This window comes from Pan paniscus, chromosome 8 (assembly GCF_029289425.2).
Source record: "Pan paniscus chromosome 8, NHGRI_mPanPan1-v2.0_pri, whole genome shotgun sequence".
Taxonomy (NCBI): Eukaryota; Metazoa; Chordata; class Mammalia; order Primates; family Hominidae; genus Pan; species Pan paniscus.
Window position 1 is genome coordinate 18,255,877 of NC_073257.2, and position 20,644 is coordinate 18,276,520.

Below are 20,644 nucleotides of genomic sequence, written 5' to 3' on the forward strand. Positions count from 1 at the left end.
ATCTATGTTTATCTGTGATATTGGCCTGTAGTTTTCTCTTTTCATTGTCTCCTCTGGTGTTAGTATCAGAGTAATGTTGACCTTGTAGAATGAGTTTGGAAATATTTCCTCCTCTTCAATTTTTTGAAGAATTCAAATAGAAATTTATATTAGTTCCTCTTTAAATGTTTGGTAGAATCCAGCAGTGAAGCTATAAGGTCTTGGGCTTTTCTTTAATGGAAGAGTTTTTATTATAGCTTTGATCTCATTACTAAAATGGTCATTTTTTCTTTCTTTCTTTCTTTTTTTTTTTTTTTTTGGTAAGTAAGGATAGATAAGACAGCCAAAAGAGATCCAAAACGGGCAAAACTGGAGCCCCAAAAAAGAAAACCAATTCCGTAGAATACATAATTTAAAGTATAATTTAAGATGTTTCTTTTTCCTTAAAGAAAGGACTTAAATCTATTGAAAAGACACAACATGCTCCAGGGAAAACTGGCGCAACATTGAGACATATTCTGGTAAAAAATTTGAACTGGCAAAAGATCATATAAAGAAAATCAGGTTGGTGCAGAATAACAGAAACATTCAATACCAGAAAATAGTAGAGGAACTACATGTCAGCTACTCAAAGAACATGTGAGCCAAATATTTTTTTGTGCTGCCAAGGTGTCCTTTGGGTATAAAGACTATGTACTGGCTGGTAGTTTTAAACATTCAGGGTTTTACATCTTTTTATATGAGCCTTTCTTGAGGAAACATCTAGAAGACAGATACCAGCTAATCAGTAAATGAAAAAGGAAACTTCAGCAAAGGAATGAACTGCTAAATTCTCAATAATTAACTGGAAGATAATATTAGGGATCATTGTCTTCCTAATTTTAAAGGGAGTACTTTAATGTCTCACCATTATATATATAGGCTGCTTTCTAGATATCTGTTTATCAGGTAATCTATTTACTATGAATTCTCTTTTTAATCACAAGCGGCTGTTGAATTTTATATCTAATAAGGCATAGGTTTTTTTAAATCTCTCAGTATGATTAATTTTATGAATAAATTGTCTAATGTTACACCTTCCTTCCTTGAATTCCTGGCATAAGCTTTACCTCAATCATGTTGTTTTATATTTTATATATATTGCTAGTTTAGGTTTTTCTGATTTTTTTTTTTTTTTTTTTTTTTTTGAGACAGAGTCTCACTCTGTCGCCCAGGCTGGAGTGCAGTGGCACAATCTCGGCTCACTGCAAGCTCCGCCTCCTGGGTTCATGCCATTCTCCTGCCTCAGCCTCCCGAGTATCTGGGACTACAGGCGCCCGCCACCACGCCCGGCTAATTTTTTGTATTTTTAGTAGAGACGGGGTTTCACTGTGTTAGCCACGATGGTCCCGATCTCCTGACCTCGTGATCCGCCCGCCTCTGCCTCCCAAAGTGCGGGATTACAGGCGTGAGCCACCGCACCCGGCCTCTGATGTTTTTATTTAAGATTTTTTTGCATGTGTTGTCATTGGTGATATTACCTTAAAATTTTCTTTTATAGTTGTTCCTTTCTGGGTTTTCATTCAAGGTTGTGCTAGACTTATAATTTGAGAAAGTTTTCATTCTTGGCCAGGCGTGGTGGCTCACACCTGTAATCCCAGCACTTTGGGGGTCCCAGGTGGGTGGATCTACCTGAGGTCAGGAGTTTGAGACCAGCCTGGCCAAGATGGTGAAACCCCATCTCTACTAAAAATACAAAAATTAGCTGGGCCTGGTAGTGGGCGCCTGTAATCCCAGTTACTCGGGAGGCTGAGGCAGGAGAATCACTTGAACCTGGGAGGCGAAAGTTGCCGTGAGCCGAGATCACACCACTGCACTCCAGCCTGGGTGACAGAGTGAGACTCCATCTCAAAAAAAAAAAGAGAAAGTTTTTATTTTTGAGAATAATGTTTATGTGGGAAAACTTCTGGGCTTGAGACTTATATACTTATAACAACTAACTCTACCACTTATTTAATAGTTGTAGGTATCTTCTGTTTTCTTAAGTAGGTTTTGATAAATTATTTCTAGAAAATTCCCCTATTTTCTCTATGATTTCAATTTTTTCTATAAAAATTGTTTCTTTTACCCTTATAATTTATAGTACCTATAAATCACACTCCTTTTTATTTGTAATGTTGGTTTTCACTGCCTTGTTTTGTCCTTGATTAATTTGACTAAAGATACATCAATATTTTTTGTCAAAAAGCTAATCTTTTTTCAGCTATTTTTTCTTCGGTTTAATTAATATCTGATCTTCTCTTTTTATTTCCTCCTCTTATTTGCTTTGGGTTTACTGTGTTGTTCCATTTTCTGAGTTCTTGAATTGACCGTAGCTTATTGATTTTTTAAATGTTTTTCTTTTGTAATGTATACATTTGAAATGAACAGTTTCTTATAGCTATTTTAGATAATATCTTAAGCTTAGATCATGTTACTCTTTAACTTATGAACCATTTATATGTAGGATTTTTAAAATTTAAATTTCCAAACATGAGGCTTTTGAGATTAACTTTTTATGGTTACATTGTCATTTTACTTGATTTTGGTCAGAGATCAGTTGTTTTTTAGTACTCTTGGAATTTCCTTTGTGGCCAAATTCATAACCATTAGGTTTTGTTTTGGGGCTTTCAGCTCAACTTCATTGAGGTCTAATTTTCATACAATAAAATGAACATAATTTAAGTATATAGTTCAGTGAATTTTGGTAAATGTATATACCATGTGATGACTACACCAATAAAAATACAGTGTGTGTCCATCACCCCAGAAAGTTCCCTTGTGCATACCCCACTTGTAGTCAATTTTCCTATTCCTGCCCCCTGCTGTAGGCAACTAATGAAATGCTTTTTATCACTATAGATTAATTTTGCTGCTTCTTGAACTGTATATGTATAGAATTTTACAGTATGTACTCTTGTGTCTGATGACTTTTGCCCAGTTTAATGTTTTGAGATGCATGCATATATCAGTTTTACTTTTTTTAATTGCTGATTATTATTATGTGTGAATATACAAGTTTATCCATTCACCTATTGATGAATATTGGAGTTGCTTCCAGTTTTAGGCTACTGTGAAAAAGCTGCTCTGAACATTCATGTGCAAGTGTTTTTGTGGATATGTTTTATTCTCTTGGGTAAATATCTAGGAATAGAATTTTGGGTCATATGGTAAGTATGTGTTTATAAGAAACTGATGTTATTTTTTAAATTGGCTATATAATTTTTCAGTTGGCTTTATATTTCTACTAGGAGTGTTCCAGCGGCTCCTCATCCTTGCCAATGCTTGGTATTTTCAGTCTTTTTAGCCATTCTACTGGAGCAGTAGTATTTTATTGTGGTTTTAATTAGCACTTCCCTGATAACTAATAATATTGACCCATTTCCCATGTTTCTTTTTATTATATGCTTTATTTTGTGAAATGTGTCTATGAGTTTTTTATATATTTTAGGTACAGGTGCTTTGCAAATATTTCCCATTTCTTAATAATGATACCCTGGAAGATCAGATGGTTTTGATTTTTAGGAAGTCTGATGTATACATTTTTCTAGGTCACTAATTTTGTGCCCTATGAAAACTTTATGTACCCCATAGTCAAGTACATTTTTTCTTATGATTTTTTAAATTTTATAATTTTAGCCAAATAGTTATAGTTTTTATGTTTAGGTCTGTGATTCATTTTGAGTTAAATTTTATGGTTTAAGGTAGAGGTTTGAGGTTCATGTTTTTTTCCTCCATTTTAGTTGTTCTGTAGCAGCATTTATTGCAAAGATATTCTTTCTCAATGGAATTAAACTGGCAATATTGAAAATCTGTTATCTGGACTCTATTCTGTTCCATTGATCTATATGCATTTTCTTTGTATCATTACCACCTTGTCTTGACTACTTTAGCTTTGTAGTAATTCTTAAAATCAGGTAGTGGGTCCTTCAGCTTTGTTCTTTTTCAAAATTGTTTTGGCTTATATCTTTCTTATATAAATTTTAGAATCAGATCATCAGTTTCTGCAAACTGAGATTGTGTTGAATCTGTAGATCAATTTTGTGTCTTAACATCCCCCAGCAAAGTCAGAAAGCCAGGCAGTAATATCAGAGGGCACAAGCCCAGATTGAAGCTGGAAGACATAGTGCTCCAGAAAGGTCCTTCCAAAAAAAAGAAAAGAAGCTGCTCAAAACAGACAAAATCTTAGATCTATCTTTATCCAGAGGATATTGTTAGTTCTCTAGAATTTCAAGCTGAAATAATGATTGGTAACTGAAAATTAAGCTATTTTAAATTCAGAAAAGCAAAACACGGTGTAAGAAAAGAACTTGACTACACAGTATGGCTCAGCAATGATTAATACATACAGTTAAGTAGTGAAACCTAGGCCTAGCACGGTGGCTCATGCCTGTAATTCCAGCACTTTGGGAGGCCGAGGTATGCAGATCACTTGAGGCCAGGAGTTTGAGACCAACCTGGCTAACATGGTGAAATCCCATCTCTACTAAAAATACAAAAATTAGCCGGGCATGTTGCTGGGCACTTGTAATCCCAGCTACACAGGAGGCCGAGGCAAGAGAGTTGCTTGAACCCGGGAGGTGGAGGTTGCAGTGAACCAGAATCAAGCCACTTACACTCCAGCCTGGGCCACGGAGCAAGACTCCGTCTCAAAAAAAAAAGTAAGCACCCAACTAATGTTAGCCATTGTTATCATTAATAACAATAGCTTCCTTGCTAACAAATACTAGGATAACGTCTCTATCCATGGCAGCAAAGAAAAAAGGAATTTGCTAAGTTATCTGATGCCAGTGCACCATGCCTCATGCACAGCAAGCCTTCAGTAAAGTTCCTTGTAGAGTCACAACTGAAAGGAGCTTTAGAAAGGCGATTATAACTAAAGGAGGCCTTAGAGAGTATAAATTTAACAAAATCCATCGGTTAGTGTGTCTTCAGCTCCCAATAAAAGTTAAACAATAAGGAACATTTATTATTTCATGTATAAAGCCCAAAGATGAGGCAGCCCCCAGGTTAGTTTATTTCATCAGTTCAGGGATCTAGTTCCTTCCTGTTCTGTTCCGTTCTATGTTGGCTGCCATCTTGGTTGCAAGGAGATCCAGGCAACACATCTTCAGACAAGATCCTAGGCTAGAAGATGGAGTCCTTTTCTAAGAAAGGTTTCCCAGAACTCTCTCTGTAGACTTCCATTTATATCTCACTGGCCAGAACTGAGTCACATGTTTATTCCTAAAACAAACACTATTCAAAGGGAGTGGAATTACCATAATGATCTTAGAGTAATTAAGATTCTCATTCTGTTTCTCTCTTTCTCTTTCTGTCTCCCCCCCCAACCCCACACACACACATACTCACTCTCACTCATTTTCACACATGCGCGCGCGCGCGCGCACACACACACACACACACACACACACACACACACACACACACACACACACACACACACACACACACACACACACACTTCTTCTGAACCATGGGATAACCTGATACCTGAACAAAATTGTGGTTTTATGGAAGGGAAGTAAAAGGGAAGTGATTGTTGGGAAGTCAATCCACTGTGTCTTTAACCACTGTCTCAAAACACATTAGTGGTAGAACCTAGTGCGTTCAATAGGTAGACCAGAATCCTGGTCTCCCTATTCCTAATTTTCCCCTACATAAACAACCTCCTTCATGAATTATTATCAGCATAGCCACTTTTCCTAAAAAATCTTGATTGTATCCACACAATTCTACCTCCAATTCTTTTTGGGGGGAAAATGTGCTGTAAAAGTATACATGCTGTTTTTGTGAAGCATTATTACAATCCTTATTCCACAGAGTCATGATAAAAACTGAAAACTTGACCACCTTTGTAATCTTTTTCTTTGTTCTTATTCTTCTCTCCCTTCTTCCCTTAATCAGTCATATTAAACTATTTGCAGTTCCTTTAATGTATCATGTTTAAACCGCTGTTCATTTGCTCATACTATTTCTGCTATCTAGAAAATGTACACTAGTTTCCTTTTTTGGCTTCCTCATTGGAATATCTTCCAGATTTCAAGTATCTGTGCCTCCATGAAATCTTTCTTGACATAGCTCCATCTCCATAAAATTGGTTATATCACTGTACATCCACTATATCATGTTTTAGATACTCCTACACATTTATAGTACTAATTTCTTTGCAGATTTTTCTTCCTTGTCTATTCTGAGCTAACTTGCTTGCTTTCTCTTTCTTGCTTTCCTTTCTTTCTCTTTCTTTCTTTCTCTCCTTTTTCTCTCTCTCTTTCTCTATCTCTTCCTTCCTCCCTCCCTCCATCCTTCCCTCCCTCCGTCCCTCCCTCCCTCCCTCCCTCCCTCCCTTCCTTCCTTCCTTCCTTCCTTTCCTTCCTTTCTTTCCTTTCCTCTCTTTCTCTCTTTCTGACATGGTCTGGCTCTGTTACCCAGGCTGGAGTGTAGGGGTGCAATCTCAGCTCACTGCAACTTCTTCCCCCCAGACTCAAGCCATCGTCCCACCTCAGCCTCCAAAGTAGCTGGGACTACAGGTGCACTCCACCATGCCTGGCTAATTTTTGTATTTTTTATAGAGGTGGGGTCTCACTTTGTTGCCCTGGCTGGTCTCAAGCTCCTGAGTTCAAACAATCTGCCTGCCTTAGCTTCCCGGAGTGCTGGGATTACAGGCATGAGCCACCTCGCCCAGCCTAATCTGAACTCTTTTAATGTAGAGCCTGTTTCTCTGTAATAGAGACTGTTTGCCATTTGTCTTGATAAATCCAAGATATAGCATGATATTGGATGCATAATGGTCACCACTAATAGTTTTGTTTAATGAATATATATACTACTAATATGGGGGAGGAGAGAGATTTTTGTAAATTGTGTTCTGCTTGATTCCGTTATTTTCAACTAGTGGAATAAAGATGTGGTTCTGTGATCTCTTCATTTTGAAAGATTTTTTTTCAGTAAGGCAAAAGCGATTAAGCATAATATATTTCTGTGTACAAAATTTTCTTTAGAAGTTAAAGGCTTTTGGAGGAAAAACATTTCAGATTATGTGTTATAGCTTATAGAACAAATTAAGTCCTTAGCTTAGAATACTTGTCAAAGGAGGTAAATAAATATTACATAATTATTCCTAATACAAATTACTCAGTGAACATTTGTTTCTATAGTAAATATGCTATAAATAGAATTGTTCACTTTATGATTTTTTTTCTTTCTTCATTTTAGCATTTATGACATTAACAGAGAACAGGACTATGTCAAGAATTCTGAGGGTATACTTGGTGAAAATGAATTAAGACCACCCTCCCAGCTACATTCTCTCTTAGAGAAGATCGAGACAGGGTCCCTATCAGAAAAGAGTGGGTATTAAACTAAGTGCTATAAGTCATAACTAATGAATCCAGAATAGAATGATTAAAATGTTTTTAGTTTTAATTTAGATCATGTAAAACAAAAAGACTTTAAAAAATTATGATTTCCAGTACCTATATTTTTTAAAATAATCATTAGTCCAAAAGTAATAGGTGATTAACTTTTCAAATTGCAACATAAAACACGTTTGTTCCTCTCTTGTGATTGAATTTAACCTTTCTCACATGCTCTTTAGTCGTCACTTAAGCCCTAAGGGATATACTTAATGCTTTATAGGCAAGCACTTTTCAAGTTACCTTCTTAGATTTTTAGGTTTCTTTGTGGTATAGCCCCCTCTTCATTTTCATAGTCTGGTAATCTTGAATGTTTAAATAAAGCTTGAGCATTGCTCCGCAATTATGAGACCATTCATTCATAAAGTGTTTGTATTGTTTGGTGCACTGATTGGACTCTCAAATGAAAGTGTATTTTGTAAAGAAGGGAGAGCGTCAAATAAATTTCTAGATGAAATTTTCATCTGTCTCCTCATTTACTGAACAGGAAACTTGTACTTTCTTGAGAGTGTAATTGATGTCATTATGAACCCATGAAAGATTTAAGATTAGCTATGATTTTCCAACAACTTTGTTTTTAACATACCTCTGCTAACCATAAAATCACTGCTTTTATGCATATACTGCTATATATTGAAGAATACTCGCCTAAAGTGGAAGCATTTTTAACCATAAATAAATAGTTCTGGAAATAAAAACATATAAGCAAAAAATAATTTGGTACTTGTTCCTCCTCCTCCGTTTTAAATCATTGGCTTTATTTATAGCTATATAGGGAACAGTATTCCCCACACTGGTGTTAATGAAGTGTTCTCTGACCATGTATTTGGGAAACCCTGTATTAATGTTTTTAATTGCACCATCTCTCCAGTTTTCCGTTCGTTATTGTGCATTATGATGCTCAAAAATGAGGACGTATGTAACTTAAATCTGTGCCTACCTATTAATGACTTACAGAATTTAGAGAAGTTGATAATCACCGTCTTCATTTCCAGAGTTACTTTTTAAAACATTTCTTTCAGTGTAAACAATGTGTTTCTCAAATATTGGTCTATAGATAATTCAATTTTGAAACTTTCTTGCTTTTTTATAAATATCAAATATAAAGTTTCCAAAATTATTGTTTCTAAAGAAATCTTGATTTGTGTTTAGGCTAGCAGTACAGATTATTTGTAAAATGAATTTGAAAATGCTCAGGTTTGCCAGTTTGTTTTGAGTAATGCAGCTAATAAAGCTTTAATTTTAACTCTTATAACTGGTGTTTTGCTATTTGCATCTATTCAGAATATCCCTATTTTTTAAAGCACTGGTATATTGAAGGAGAAAGTGAAACTGAGCAAAAGTAAAAGTAAAACTTAGAATGAATATATAAATCATGTATATCAACTTCAGAATATTCGTAAACATTTCATTCTTTTCTATTTACAGTCTTTCATTTTGATACTTGGAAGTTTATTAAAAGATTTTTTAAATGCTTTGATAATTAAAGTATTAGGACAATTTAGTCTAAATTTAGCTTACTAAAATGTTTGCTTTCATTTCTGAGATAGTCTAGTTCTTGTATATTGGTTACTTACAAGTTAGTTTTAATTGAGATTCTTTTTTCTCCTTAATTTTTGAACTTTAATACATTTGGCAGTTTTGGTAAAAGTAGGAAGCCATATTACTGTACTTCATAACATTTATACTATATGACCAGTACTTCCAGTGCTATATAAATCATTCTCTTCTCCTTATTGTTTATAAATACTAGGTTTGTAAAACCCCCCAACCTTAATAAAGAGAACAGAAAGAGTACAAATAGGAGAGTGAACAGTTAAAATGGTTAGATGCAAGAGTGTCCGTAGGTCATTAGGCTCAGTTCTTGCTAAAGTAGAGACTTGTAAAATCAAAAGGCACAAAGAGTCAGTCAACATAATTACTGGATCCAGTCGGTAATTCTCAGTTAGGAAACATGCCTCTCATGGGAAGGGCGTATCACAGTCTCTCAAAGCTATCTCACATGGGTATGGTTTGAAAAAAGCACCTTCAAAAAATTGTAAGTACAGCTCTGTTGTATAAAATGAAAGAAAGTGATTTTATAATACAACTCACAGGAAGTAAAACTCAATAGACTCTTCTTGACGAGTGAGGAAATCCCAGAGATACAATGATTTCTGTTGTGTCTGGTGAGTGGGCAATAGTAGGTCCCTTAAAAGGAACCTAGCTGACTTAGGGATTTAATGAAAATATGTAAAGAGTAAGTTTATCAAGTGTGGCGTAAATATTTAAAAAAAAAAAGAATAGAAACAAAGGATGAAAAAAACTAAAGAATGAGAAATTGCTCTAAAAATCTAAGCAGCTCCTGACCACCACCTTGACACTACAGTTGTATCCACTTTTGACCAACTACAGTTATAGTACACAGCTTTCAACCAAAAGGCATACCAGGTCTGGCAGGACATATTTTAGCTCCTGTACTAAAAGTAATTCAGCTTCAGTTGTAATTTATTTAGGTTATTTTCTTTACATCAGAGGTCTTTTAAATTTTGTTAAGACAGTACAAATATTTCTTAGTTATATAGGAAAGGAATAGGTGATGTTTTGAGTGATATTCAGTGTGTCTCCCTTAACCCCATCCTTTGGTGTCTTAAATAGCTGCGTTATTTTTGTTTGTGTTTTACAGTTTTTGAGACAGTGTCCTTGAGTTCAGACTCTCTCTTCCAGAGGGCAGTTTCACTCCTCCATACTTCTTACTTGGACTCTTCATCTGAGCATGGTTTTCAGTACAGTCAAGTGACTTTGGTGAAAAATGACATTTTCTTAAATGAGGTGAGGTGCTTGGTACACACTATGATGGTTTTGTTTTAGTTTTAAAAGAGGTAAACCCATCATTTTTGGTATATAAGCCTAGCACTTCTTAGCTATAATTTTTCAGACGCAGCAGATCCTTGGAAATAGTCACTTGGAAGGTAATTATTCTAGGGAATAGAAAAATAATGCATTTATGTTTAGTCTTAATGGCAGGAAGAATTTAAATGATGCATTTTTAAAAATTTGCAAGACAAAATAGTATGTTTATAGCGTTTGGTTATTCTGTTCTCTCTTTATACAGTACAAAACTTTTTACCAACAAAAAAAAGCAAGTAGCTATACTCAGGAAGAACTTCAAGACACTTACGGGTTTCTTCTGTTTGATACTGAAAAGCAGGTAAGGGAATTAGGTTGTAGAAAATTAATGGTATCATTAGTCTTAAGTATTGTGGTACTTCAGTTCTGTAAGAGTTGTAAGATTACCAATTCATCATTGTTTTTTGTTACTTAGTTTGGTGGCATGTAAATGACAGCAACAAAAGCCAGTCATGAAGGAGATTTGATTTGATTTCTACAGCTTTTCATGGTTTCTCTTTAGTTTTATCTTAAATACATTTGTAAGCTTAGGGTGCAATTTGGATTAAAACAGTTTTCTTTAGTGTCAATAATGGCCTTTACTAGAGTGAATGGATATTTTTCCATTCTGGATTATCGTTTAATAGAAACTTTGTTTCCTGTGGAAATTTTTCTGGTTTAAATTATTTGATTTGGGAGATAAATCATGTAACTTAATAAACTTTGGCATCCTGGTTAACTGAAATTGCTTCATTCAATATTTGAAGACTGAAATCTGCATTGTTGCCTGTACCTAAATTATGGGAGAAGGAAAGGACCGTGTACAGGGTAGGTCTCCAAAGATATGTATGGCTTCCGAGATACATTTTAAACAATACCAGAGATCTAAAATAATTCAAAGTTAGTGCTTCGATTAGGTTAATGGTTTATAAAGAAGGGGGGCAGATTTGTTTAGCAGATAATTAGCACTAACATATAATAAGGACTATATAGTAATACCAGAAGAGTTTATCCCTTTTTAACTTAATCGTGTGAATTCAAATAACATGCTCTGGGTTCTTACTAAAAATGACATTTGGCAACAAGACATTTTGAAATTTCATGCTTCTAAAGCTGTAGTTGGAAAATAAATCTTCTAGTGGACTTATCTGTGACCCTGCTTAGTTTGGTTTTCCTGACATTTTTGTTGATTGAAATGGTAAAATTCTATGAAAAGTTTGGGCCATTAATCAAAATACAGATTGCTTTGCAGAAGTTTTCTTTGTGCCCCGAATACCTACAGTGAGCAGACTATTTATTTTAAAGCTTATGGATTAGGCCAGATGCAGTTGTGCCTCATGCCTGTAATCTCAGCATTTTGGGAGGCTGAGGTGGGAGGATTGCTTGAGCCCAGGAATTTGAGATCAGCCTGGGCAATATAGTGAGACCCTGTCTCTATTGTATAATAAAAAATAAAATTAAAAAAAAAACCTTACAGATTATAGCATTATTTCATTGCTTCAAAGACTGAAGCAAAGTAATCTTTTGTTTAAAGGCAAAATTGGTATGTCAGCGTGGACTCCGTGTTGGCAGCAGTGCTGTTACCACTCTGGGTGATCCAGCCAAAGGTAAGTCTGTAAAGCAAAAAGAATCTTAAAAAAAAATCTTCTTTTACAAGATGAAGTGAGGTTTCATTAGTTTTATAAGATATATATATTAAAAGCCAGTTTCACTAAATGTCAAACAGTTCATAATGTTTAGATTTCTAACTTTAAACATATGAATGAGATTTGAGTCTAAAACTTAACAGTATTTTTCAGTGTCAAGAGATTGGTATTGTCTTGAGAATCTCTTCTAAATTGTCACAGTGGCAATAAGAATAGAAAATAGAGCTGACCAAACTTGGCAACTATGGAATGTGAGGGGTAAGAGAGGAAATAATCAAATATAAGCTTTTAAACTTACACTACAGTGATAATTATTAATAGAAAAGAGGTACATAAGAAGAGAAGCAGATTGGTAGAGAAGCTGATGAGTTAAAAATAAAAATGTTATCTAATTGTCAAGAACATGAATTAGCACTAACTTTTTTGAAGATTCAGTTTCTTCATGTGTAAAACAGATTAAACTACTTTATAGAGTTGTTGAGAGGATTCAGTGAGACTGGAAAGTGTTTAGCCCAGGAGTTTGCACCTAGTAAGTTCTCAGTAAATGGACAGTACTACTTTTATGAGTTGAATTTGAGAAAAAGTGAGATTTTCATAAGTGTTTCTGAAAGATAGCCTATAGGTCATAAAAATAGTTGGGAAAGGGATCAGAACTAGATTTGGGGCTGGGGTTGTGGGAGTGGAGTGTGAATTGAAGCTAAGACATTGTTAGTGGGATGGCATGGAAAGAGAAGATGGCAAAAACAGAACTTTTGGGTCATTAATGGGACCAGGGTGTGGGGAGGTACAGCGAGGATAGAACGAGGAATTGTCAGGAGCAGTCTGTTGCCTGGAGACTTAGGAAATAGAGTTTCACGGAAAGCAGAAAGATCTCACGAAGAGGGGTATTTAGCAGTGCCAGGTGCTATGTAGAATGTGGAGATCAGAACTGAGAAAGATTATCGGGCTTCATGGCTAGATTCCTGCTGACCTTTTTTTAAAAAAAAAAAACTGCTTTATTGAGATATAATTCACAATTATAGAATTCACCCATTGTTTAGTGTAGTCCCATAGTTGGGTAACCATCATAACAGTCAATTTTAGACCATTTTTATCACCCAAAAAAGAAATCCCATGGCCATTAGCAGTGACTCCCCATTCTCTACCATCTCCGCTCTAGGCAACCACCAGTCTATTTTCTGCCTTTGTAGATTTGCCTATTCTGGACATTTCATATAAGTGGAATCATATCATATATGGTATTTTTTGAGTAACTTCTTTTAGCGTGTTTTTAAGGCATATTGTAGCATGAACCAGTAGTACTTCATTCCTTTTTATGATTGAATAATACAGTCCTGCAGCACTTAACAATGGGGATACATTCCAAGAATTGCATTGGTAGGCAGTTTTTTTTTTTTTTTTTTTGGTAGGGGGGTACGGAGTTTCGCTCTGTCACCAGGCTGGAGTGCAATGGCGCAATCTCAGCTCTCTGCAACCTTCGACTCCCTGGTTCAAGTGATTCTCCTGCCTCAGCCTCCTGAGTAGCTGAGATTACAGGCACACATCACCATGCATAACTAATTTTTGTATTTTTAGTAGCGACTGGGTTTCACCATGTTGGTTGGCCAGGATGGTCTCGATCTCCTGACCTCGTGGTCAGCCCTCCTTGGCCTCCCAAAGTGCTGGGATTACAGGTGTGAGCTACCCTGCCTGGCCGCAATTTTTTACTCATGTGAACATCACAGAGTGTACTTAGAGACACCTAGAGGGCATAGCCTACCACACACCTAGGCTGTATGGTGTAGCCTATTGCCCCTAGGCTACAAACCTGTACAGCATGTTACTGTACGGAATACTTCAGGCAGTTATAAAATAGTGGTGTGTGTTTGTGTATCAAAACAGAAAAAGTACAGTAAAAATATGGTATTACAAACTTATGGGATCACTGTCCAAACTTTATGCAGTGTGTTGTTGACCAAAATGTTATATTATACAATGGTGTATTCTGTTATGTGGCCATACCATATTTTCTTTATCCATTCATCAATTCATGGACATACGGGTTATTTCTACTTTTGGGCTATTGTGAATAATGGTCCTATGAACATACATGTACAAGTTTTTGGGTGGACATAATTATATATATCTTCGATGTATAATGAGTGGAACCACTGGGTCATATGATAACTATAAAACAAAAAAATTTAAAGTTTACATTCAACTCATCTTCTAAGGGACATTAAAAGTGATAAATTCATAACGCTGATAACACTGCATACAGCTTTTTTTCTTCTCTCCTATTTTTTCACCCCACCCTCATTTCATTATGAAAAATTCAAACATAGAAAAAGTAAAGAGCATACCATAATATACTTACCACCAAAGTTTAGCAGATAATATTATACATTATTGGCTGGGTATGGTGGCTCATGCCTGTAATCGTAGCTCTTTTGGAGGCCACGACAGGTGGATCCCTTGAGGCCAGGAGTTCCAGACCAGCCTGACCAACATGGCCAAACCCCGTCTCTACTAAAAATACAAAAATTAGCCAGGCATGGTGGCATGCACCTGTAATCCCAGCTACTCAGGTGGCCAAGACTCGAGAGTTGCTTGAACTTGGGAGGCAGAGGTTGGAGTGAGCCAAGATCAACGGAGCGAGACTCTGTCTCTAAATATAAATGTATATAAATATAAATATATAAATATAAACATACACATTGCATTATTTGCTTCATTTGTTTAATTTTTTTCCTGGAGAATCTGAAAGTAAATTACAAATAACCACTGCAGCTTACATCTCAAAAAAAAAAAAAGACGTTTTCCTACAATCTTATGATTTCATTGCTGATGTTTGAGAGGCTGGCTTCAGTAGAGTGGTGGAAGTAGAAACTGGATTTTTCCTGACAAATACACATTCTTCAAAAACACATACACTGGGGTTGATAATAAAATTAACACTACTACTTGTTGTCTTTTGTAATTTTTTGGCTTGACTAGAACTGGATAATTTTGTGTATAATAATACTTTCAATTAATAATAGTTTTTAAAGCTTATTGATCTTTTATATCTTCATGAGCACCCTGTGGTCTTTGTGTCTGTGACCCAGGCCCACCCTCCCTACCTGAGTGACTTATTCTTACCTGGAACCCAAGCTTCTGACCACAGAATTAGCGCTCTCTTCCACTGTATCAGTTTTCTCACCCATTGTCTCTTATGTTTCGAAAGAGGTGCCTCAGTTGAGGAATAGCCCTGAAGCCTGTCCTTTCTTCCTCGTTTTTCACTGCTGCTGCCTTGTTGGAATCCTCCTCTCCTGTCTCAACTATCACAGTAGCTTTCTTTCTAATTGGTCTTCTTGCTTCTACTTTCTCCTGTCTGATGGGCAATCTGCTGCTTAATCTATATTTTATACTTTTACAGGTGTATACATTTCCAAATACTCCGACTATCTTCATCCAAGACCATGGTATCATGGGAAATCTGGTTATGTTGTAATTTTTAATATAATTAAGGTAAAGCTTAAATGTGCTGTTATGTGATTTCCTTTTAAAGTTTAAGGTTATCTGCCTTTGATATTCTCTGTAGATCTTAGTTGAACATAGTTCTCACCAAAGTTAGCTATCCAAATTCAGGAAAAGCAAAACTATTTTTCCTTTTCTTTAAAAAGAAAACTTTGATTCATTTACTAGATTGTAAACTTTTTTTTTAACTTCAAAAATAATAAAAGGGTATGCAGGGAAAAATCTTCCTCTCACCCGTCAGAGCTACTTTTTAAATATGAAATAACAGAAAACAAGTAGCTGCTTATAAGGTGATGTGATTACACTTATAAAAGATGAATTTAGAAAACAACATTCATTGTCTAATTTAAATGGTCAATAGAATCTTTATTTTCTTTCTCCATAAGACATCCAGCTTCACAGCTTCATGTGCTACCTAGAACTGATGATGCCACAAATCCTTAAATGTCCTAAATGGTACTGTTAAGTGAATCATGCAATTAGAATTTTCACCCATACAGAAGGGAAACTGATTTTAGATGTGATTGGGCTTCTTGAGGACATTTCTGTAGTCTCGTTTTATTGTTTTTGTTTTAGCTTTGTTACTATCTTAAATTCTTTGGTTATCAGCCTAGCACTAAATGACCTTTAATTAAAAAAAAAAAAACAAGAGCGTGTGAATTCTTAATATTGTAAAGTTTGTTCTCAAAAAAGCGGAGGGAGAGGCCAGGCTCTGTGGCTCATGCCTGTAATCCCAGCACTTTGGGAGGCCGAGGCGGGTGGATCACCTGAGGTCAGGAGTTTGAGACCAGCCTAGCCAACATGGCGAAACCCTGTCTCCACTTTTTATACTAAAAGTATAAAAAAATTAGCCTGACGTGGTGGCGCGTGCCTGTAATCCCAGCTACTTGGGAGGCCGAGGCAGGAGAATCACTTGAACCTGGAAGGCGGAGGTTGCAGTGAGCCAAGATCGCGCCACTGCACTCCAGCCTGGGTAACAAGAACAAAAAACTCTGTCTCAAAAAAAAAAAAAAAAAAAAAAAAAGTGGTGGGGGAGTAACATTGCTTTGAGGTACAATCACTAGTTTTCCTCCCTTAATCTTTCTTTTCTTGCTCTGCGATGAGTGCTGCAGAAAGTATGCCTACTAATGCAGATAATAAGCATTTCATTTTTTACTTAGATTATGCCTCAGCCTTGGTTTCTTGCCACTAGCTGGAGATTGCTGTTTTGGCCTCTGTGCTCTCAATCTTCATTTTATTTCACAAAATCGAGCCGCACCCAGAACCATAAAATGTTTGATGAGGAGATGGTAGAGATGATTGGTTACCGATAAGTACTATTTACATTTTTTGGCATGGTGGTTTGGCCTTTGGTGGGTCTGTAAATGAAGACGCAGGACTTAAACAACAACAAACATCTTCTTTTTTAAAAAGTAACTATATTCTTCTTATAAAAATTAAAATTGCCTATAGTCCCATATCCCATTTTGATATATTTGTTGGGGGTATATATTGTATATTTTTATTTTTTTCCTATATATTGAGTTCTTAACCCATGAAAAGAGTTTGTATATACTTATATACTAATTCTTTTTTAAGTTAATAACATCTTGTGAACATTGTCTTATGTCATTGTATTATTCAAAACAGCTTTTAAAATCATTGCATATTTCATCATAATGGTAAACTTACTTGCTTTTTATTTTTTTGTTTGTTTGTTTTTTGAGACAGAGTCTTGCTCTGTTGCCAGGCTGGAGTGTAGTGACACAATCTCAGCTCACTGCAACCTCCACCTCCTGGGTTCAAGCAATTTTCCTACCTCAGCCTCCCAAGTGGCTGGGACTACAGGCGCGCGCTACCACACCCAGCTAATTTTTTTGTATTTTTAGTAAAGGCAGGGTTTCACCATGTTGGCCAGGATGGTCTTGATCTCTTGACCTCATGATCTGCCCGCCTCGGCCTCCCAAAGTGCTGGGTTACAGTTGTGAGCCACTGTGCCCAGCTGCTTGCTTTTTTCTTTTTTTTTTGGAGAGACATGTAACCCGTGATGGAGAGAACTCTGTAATGGAAAATACTGCTGACTGTTCAGCAACCAGGACCAGCTGCCTGCTAAGAACTTTGCTACATATTTGCTCCTTGTTAACTTGCTGGCCCCTGTCATAATAGAAGTATCTCAGTTTATAATTTACAACTGATCATAGTTCAGATTGGAAACTCATCTTTTGAAATGTTAGATTTTGTCCTCTTTTTACATTACAGTCACCAAAGAGCCATTCAGTGACCATAACATAAAAGATGGTGGGCTGTAGTTTTTCTTTTAAGGAAATGGCTCTCTTAAATTTAGGGTGATTCGTATATTTCTTTGATATTGTGATAAAAACTATGGATATTTGTCTCAGACGCCCAAATGTCCAAAATTTTTGAGTCCATTTTTAAGGGTTCATGGATAATCAAAACTATTTTTGGCCTTAAGATAATTGTTTTTCTAAGAAGTATAGTTCTTAATATAGTTACTGTTAGGGGACACATATCTGCATCCTTGTTAGACTACTTCTAAATGAATCCTAGAGTAAAGGTTATTGCTAATCAAAGGCATCTGATTAGTTTTAATATTTTCATTCTAGGGAAAAGTCAAGTTTGTGTCTGAGAATTATACAACTAACTATACTAAGCCATCTTCTGGCTATGATTGCCACGTGTCTGAAAATACTAACAAGGTTTCTAACAAGACGAGTCATTTTCGTGCCTTTGAACTGAGTCAGGTATAGTCACCTGTGAATGAGTAACACCCAAGATATATTTCTGAGTCTAATGTGTTAAATTTCAGGGCTCGGTGGGGTTGAGAAAAACTTGGTACATATGCAGTTCCATAGTGCTACCCTGATAATACTTATTTTTCTTCTTTCAGTATTACTTTTACGAACTTTCAGGCAACACCGTTATTGAACGACCCAGACAGATCTGTCCTTATGTAATTGTAGCTTTTCGATACAGGGAACCTAAAACTATGGCACCACCAGCTCATAAAAGCATGTAAGTAATTATGTGCATGCTTTGTTTTACTGAATTTGTTCCTTTTACTCTTGTAAACATGTTCTTTTTCTTTCTTTTTCTGCTAGACTTGAACGCAGTGAAAATGGTAAGAAATAGTTCATTGATTCTTTTAGGTTTTTTTTTTTCTTGAGTAAATGTTTCATCATAAATAATCAGTTTCTTTTTTACCTTCATTTCTTCAGTTCTCATGTCTCCATGGAAAGGGAAATTAATTGTTCAAGACCGTATGCTATGTGATATAGCTCTTTGGTCCACTTATGGTGCAATGATTCCAACACAGCTGTAAGTATTAAATGTTATGTCCTTTACTAATGCTTATATTACAAGTTTTGGGGTTTTTTTCCTCACCTCATTTCAAGGGTGGCATCGGTGTAAAATACAGCAACTGTTCTTGATTTTAGATGAGGGTATATTTGGGTAAATGTATAGCACACAGGGTATGACATAGGAAACCTAAATTCTAATTTATTAATGGGAAAATGACCTCTTGGGATAAATTAAACTATTAGATACTAGAAATTTGACCTTCCCCAAGAAGTAAATCAGATTTGCCTGATAGCAAATATAGCAGATTATAGCCACTTAATCGTATTATTTTTATTAACATTTGCAGTATCTGATTTTCAAATTTTAACATGATTTTCTTAGAAAAATATTAGAATAGCTGTTACATGTATTTACATTAAAAGCAATTATCATGATTAATATTTTCTCCTGGGGAACTGTGAAGAACATCTTAGGAAATCTTTTTTGTTCATCCTGTTCTTAGTTTGTACCCAAAACCATTAAGAAATAGTCATAGTTTAATTGAAATATAAGGTGAAAACTGATGTGTTGTAAGGATTCATTTTTTTTTTCCTATCGGCCTTTTTTAAGAAGAGGTAGGAGTTAATAACCCACAACATAAAAATTATGTGAATAAGCAAATAGGAGAGAAGGGAAAGTTCTTCCTCATTATAGAGTGCAACTAATAAATGTGGAAAGATTGATAAATTAGAAGATCAGCATTTGACAACACCATAATAATCAACCAGTGTGTGCTAAAAACAGGTGAAAGTTTAATAATATTTGCATATCTTACAATATTTCCCCACTACTTGCTTATTAATCACAAAGGAAACAATGCAGACTTACCAGTGGAGTAAACTGGCAGATACCATCTTAACTCAGCAGTTAAGTTAATGATAGACCTATCCTGATTCAGGAGCATTCTGCAAAATCGTCTATATTTTTCAAAATACCCTAGTCATTGAAGTAAAGAAAGACTGAAAAACTGTTCCAGATTAAAGGAGACTAAAGAGACGTGATTACTGAATGCATTGTGGCATCTTGGATTGGAAATTGTTTTCTTTTTCTGTGAAGGAACTTAGTGAGACGGTTGGCAGCATTTGAATAAGATGTAGGTTAAGTCATAGTATCGTTATCATTGTGAATGTGTTGATTTTGCTTATTGCTTTGGGGTTGTATAAGAAAATTTGCTAGGGGCCAGGCACAGTGGCTCCTGTCTGTAATCCTAGCACTTTGGGAGGCCAAGGCAGGAGGATTGCTTGAGTCCAGGAGTTTGAGACCAACCTGGGCAACATGGCGAAACCCTCTCCCTAATAAAAATACAAAAAATTAGCTGGGCGTGGTGGCACGTGCCTGTGATCCTAGCTACTGGGGAGGCTGAGGCAGGAGAATCACTTGAACCTGGGAGGTGGAGGTTGCATTGAGCTGAGATCGCGCCACTACACTCCAGCCTGGGCGACAGAGTGAAACCTTATCTCAAAAAAAGAAAAGAAAAAATTTCCTGTTTAAAGGAATCACACAGAGAGGTATGTGACATAAAAGGGCATCAGGTTTGCATCTTACTCCCAAAAGGTTCAGAAAAAAATAATGCGTGTGTATAGAGAGAGAGAATGACAAAGCAAACATGGTATACTGTTAATATTTGGGAAATCTGGATGAAGGGTATTAAAGAATTGTTTGTCCTATGTTTGCAACTTTTGTATAAGTGTAAAAGCATTTTAAAATGAGTTTTTAAAAAGGAAACAGAGTGCCGGGCACAGTGGCTTACACCTGTAGTCCCAGCACTTTGGGAGGCTGAGGTGAGCAGATTGCCTGAGGTCAGGAGTTGGAAACCAGCCTGGCCAATGCGGTGAAACGCTGTCTCCACTGAAAATACAAAAATTAGCTGGGCGTGGTGTG

General features: G+C 36.0%; 1 protein-coding gene across 10 annotated transcripts in view; it reads left to right on the forward strand.

Moving 5' to 3' along the window:
- TASOR2 (transcription activation suppressor family member 2) overlaps window positions 1-20,644 on the forward strand; it is a 79,306-nt gene that overhangs the window by 17,969 nt on the left and 40,693 nt on the right. For 2 of the 10 annotated variants that reach the window (XM_055092379.2, XM_055092377.3), the window contains exons 2-10: window positions 7,213-7,346; window positions 10,078-10,223; window positions 10,507-10,602; window positions 11,815-11,887; window positions 15,324-15,415; window positions 18,028-18,165; window positions 18,312-18,436; window positions 18,523-18,542; window positions 18,640-18,739. In XM_055092379.2, coding sequence (XP_054948354.1) covers window positions 18,411-18,436; window positions 18,523-18,542; window positions 18,640-18,739 — 146 coding nt within the window. In that variant the 5' untranslated portion in view covers window positions 7,213-7,346; window positions 10,078-10,223; window positions 10,507-10,602; ... (2 more) ...; window positions 18,028-18,165; window positions 18,312-18,410. Of the gene's footprint in view, window positions 1-7,212; window positions 10,224-10,506; window positions 10,603-11,814; window positions 11,888-15,323; window positions 15,416-18,027; window positions 18,166-18,311; window positions 18,437-18,522; window positions 18,543-18,639; window positions 18,740-20,644 lie in introns of those variants that run through there. The other 8 variants (XM_034929883.3, XM_063607244.1, XM_055092381.2 and 5 more) reach the window with 6 other exon arrangements.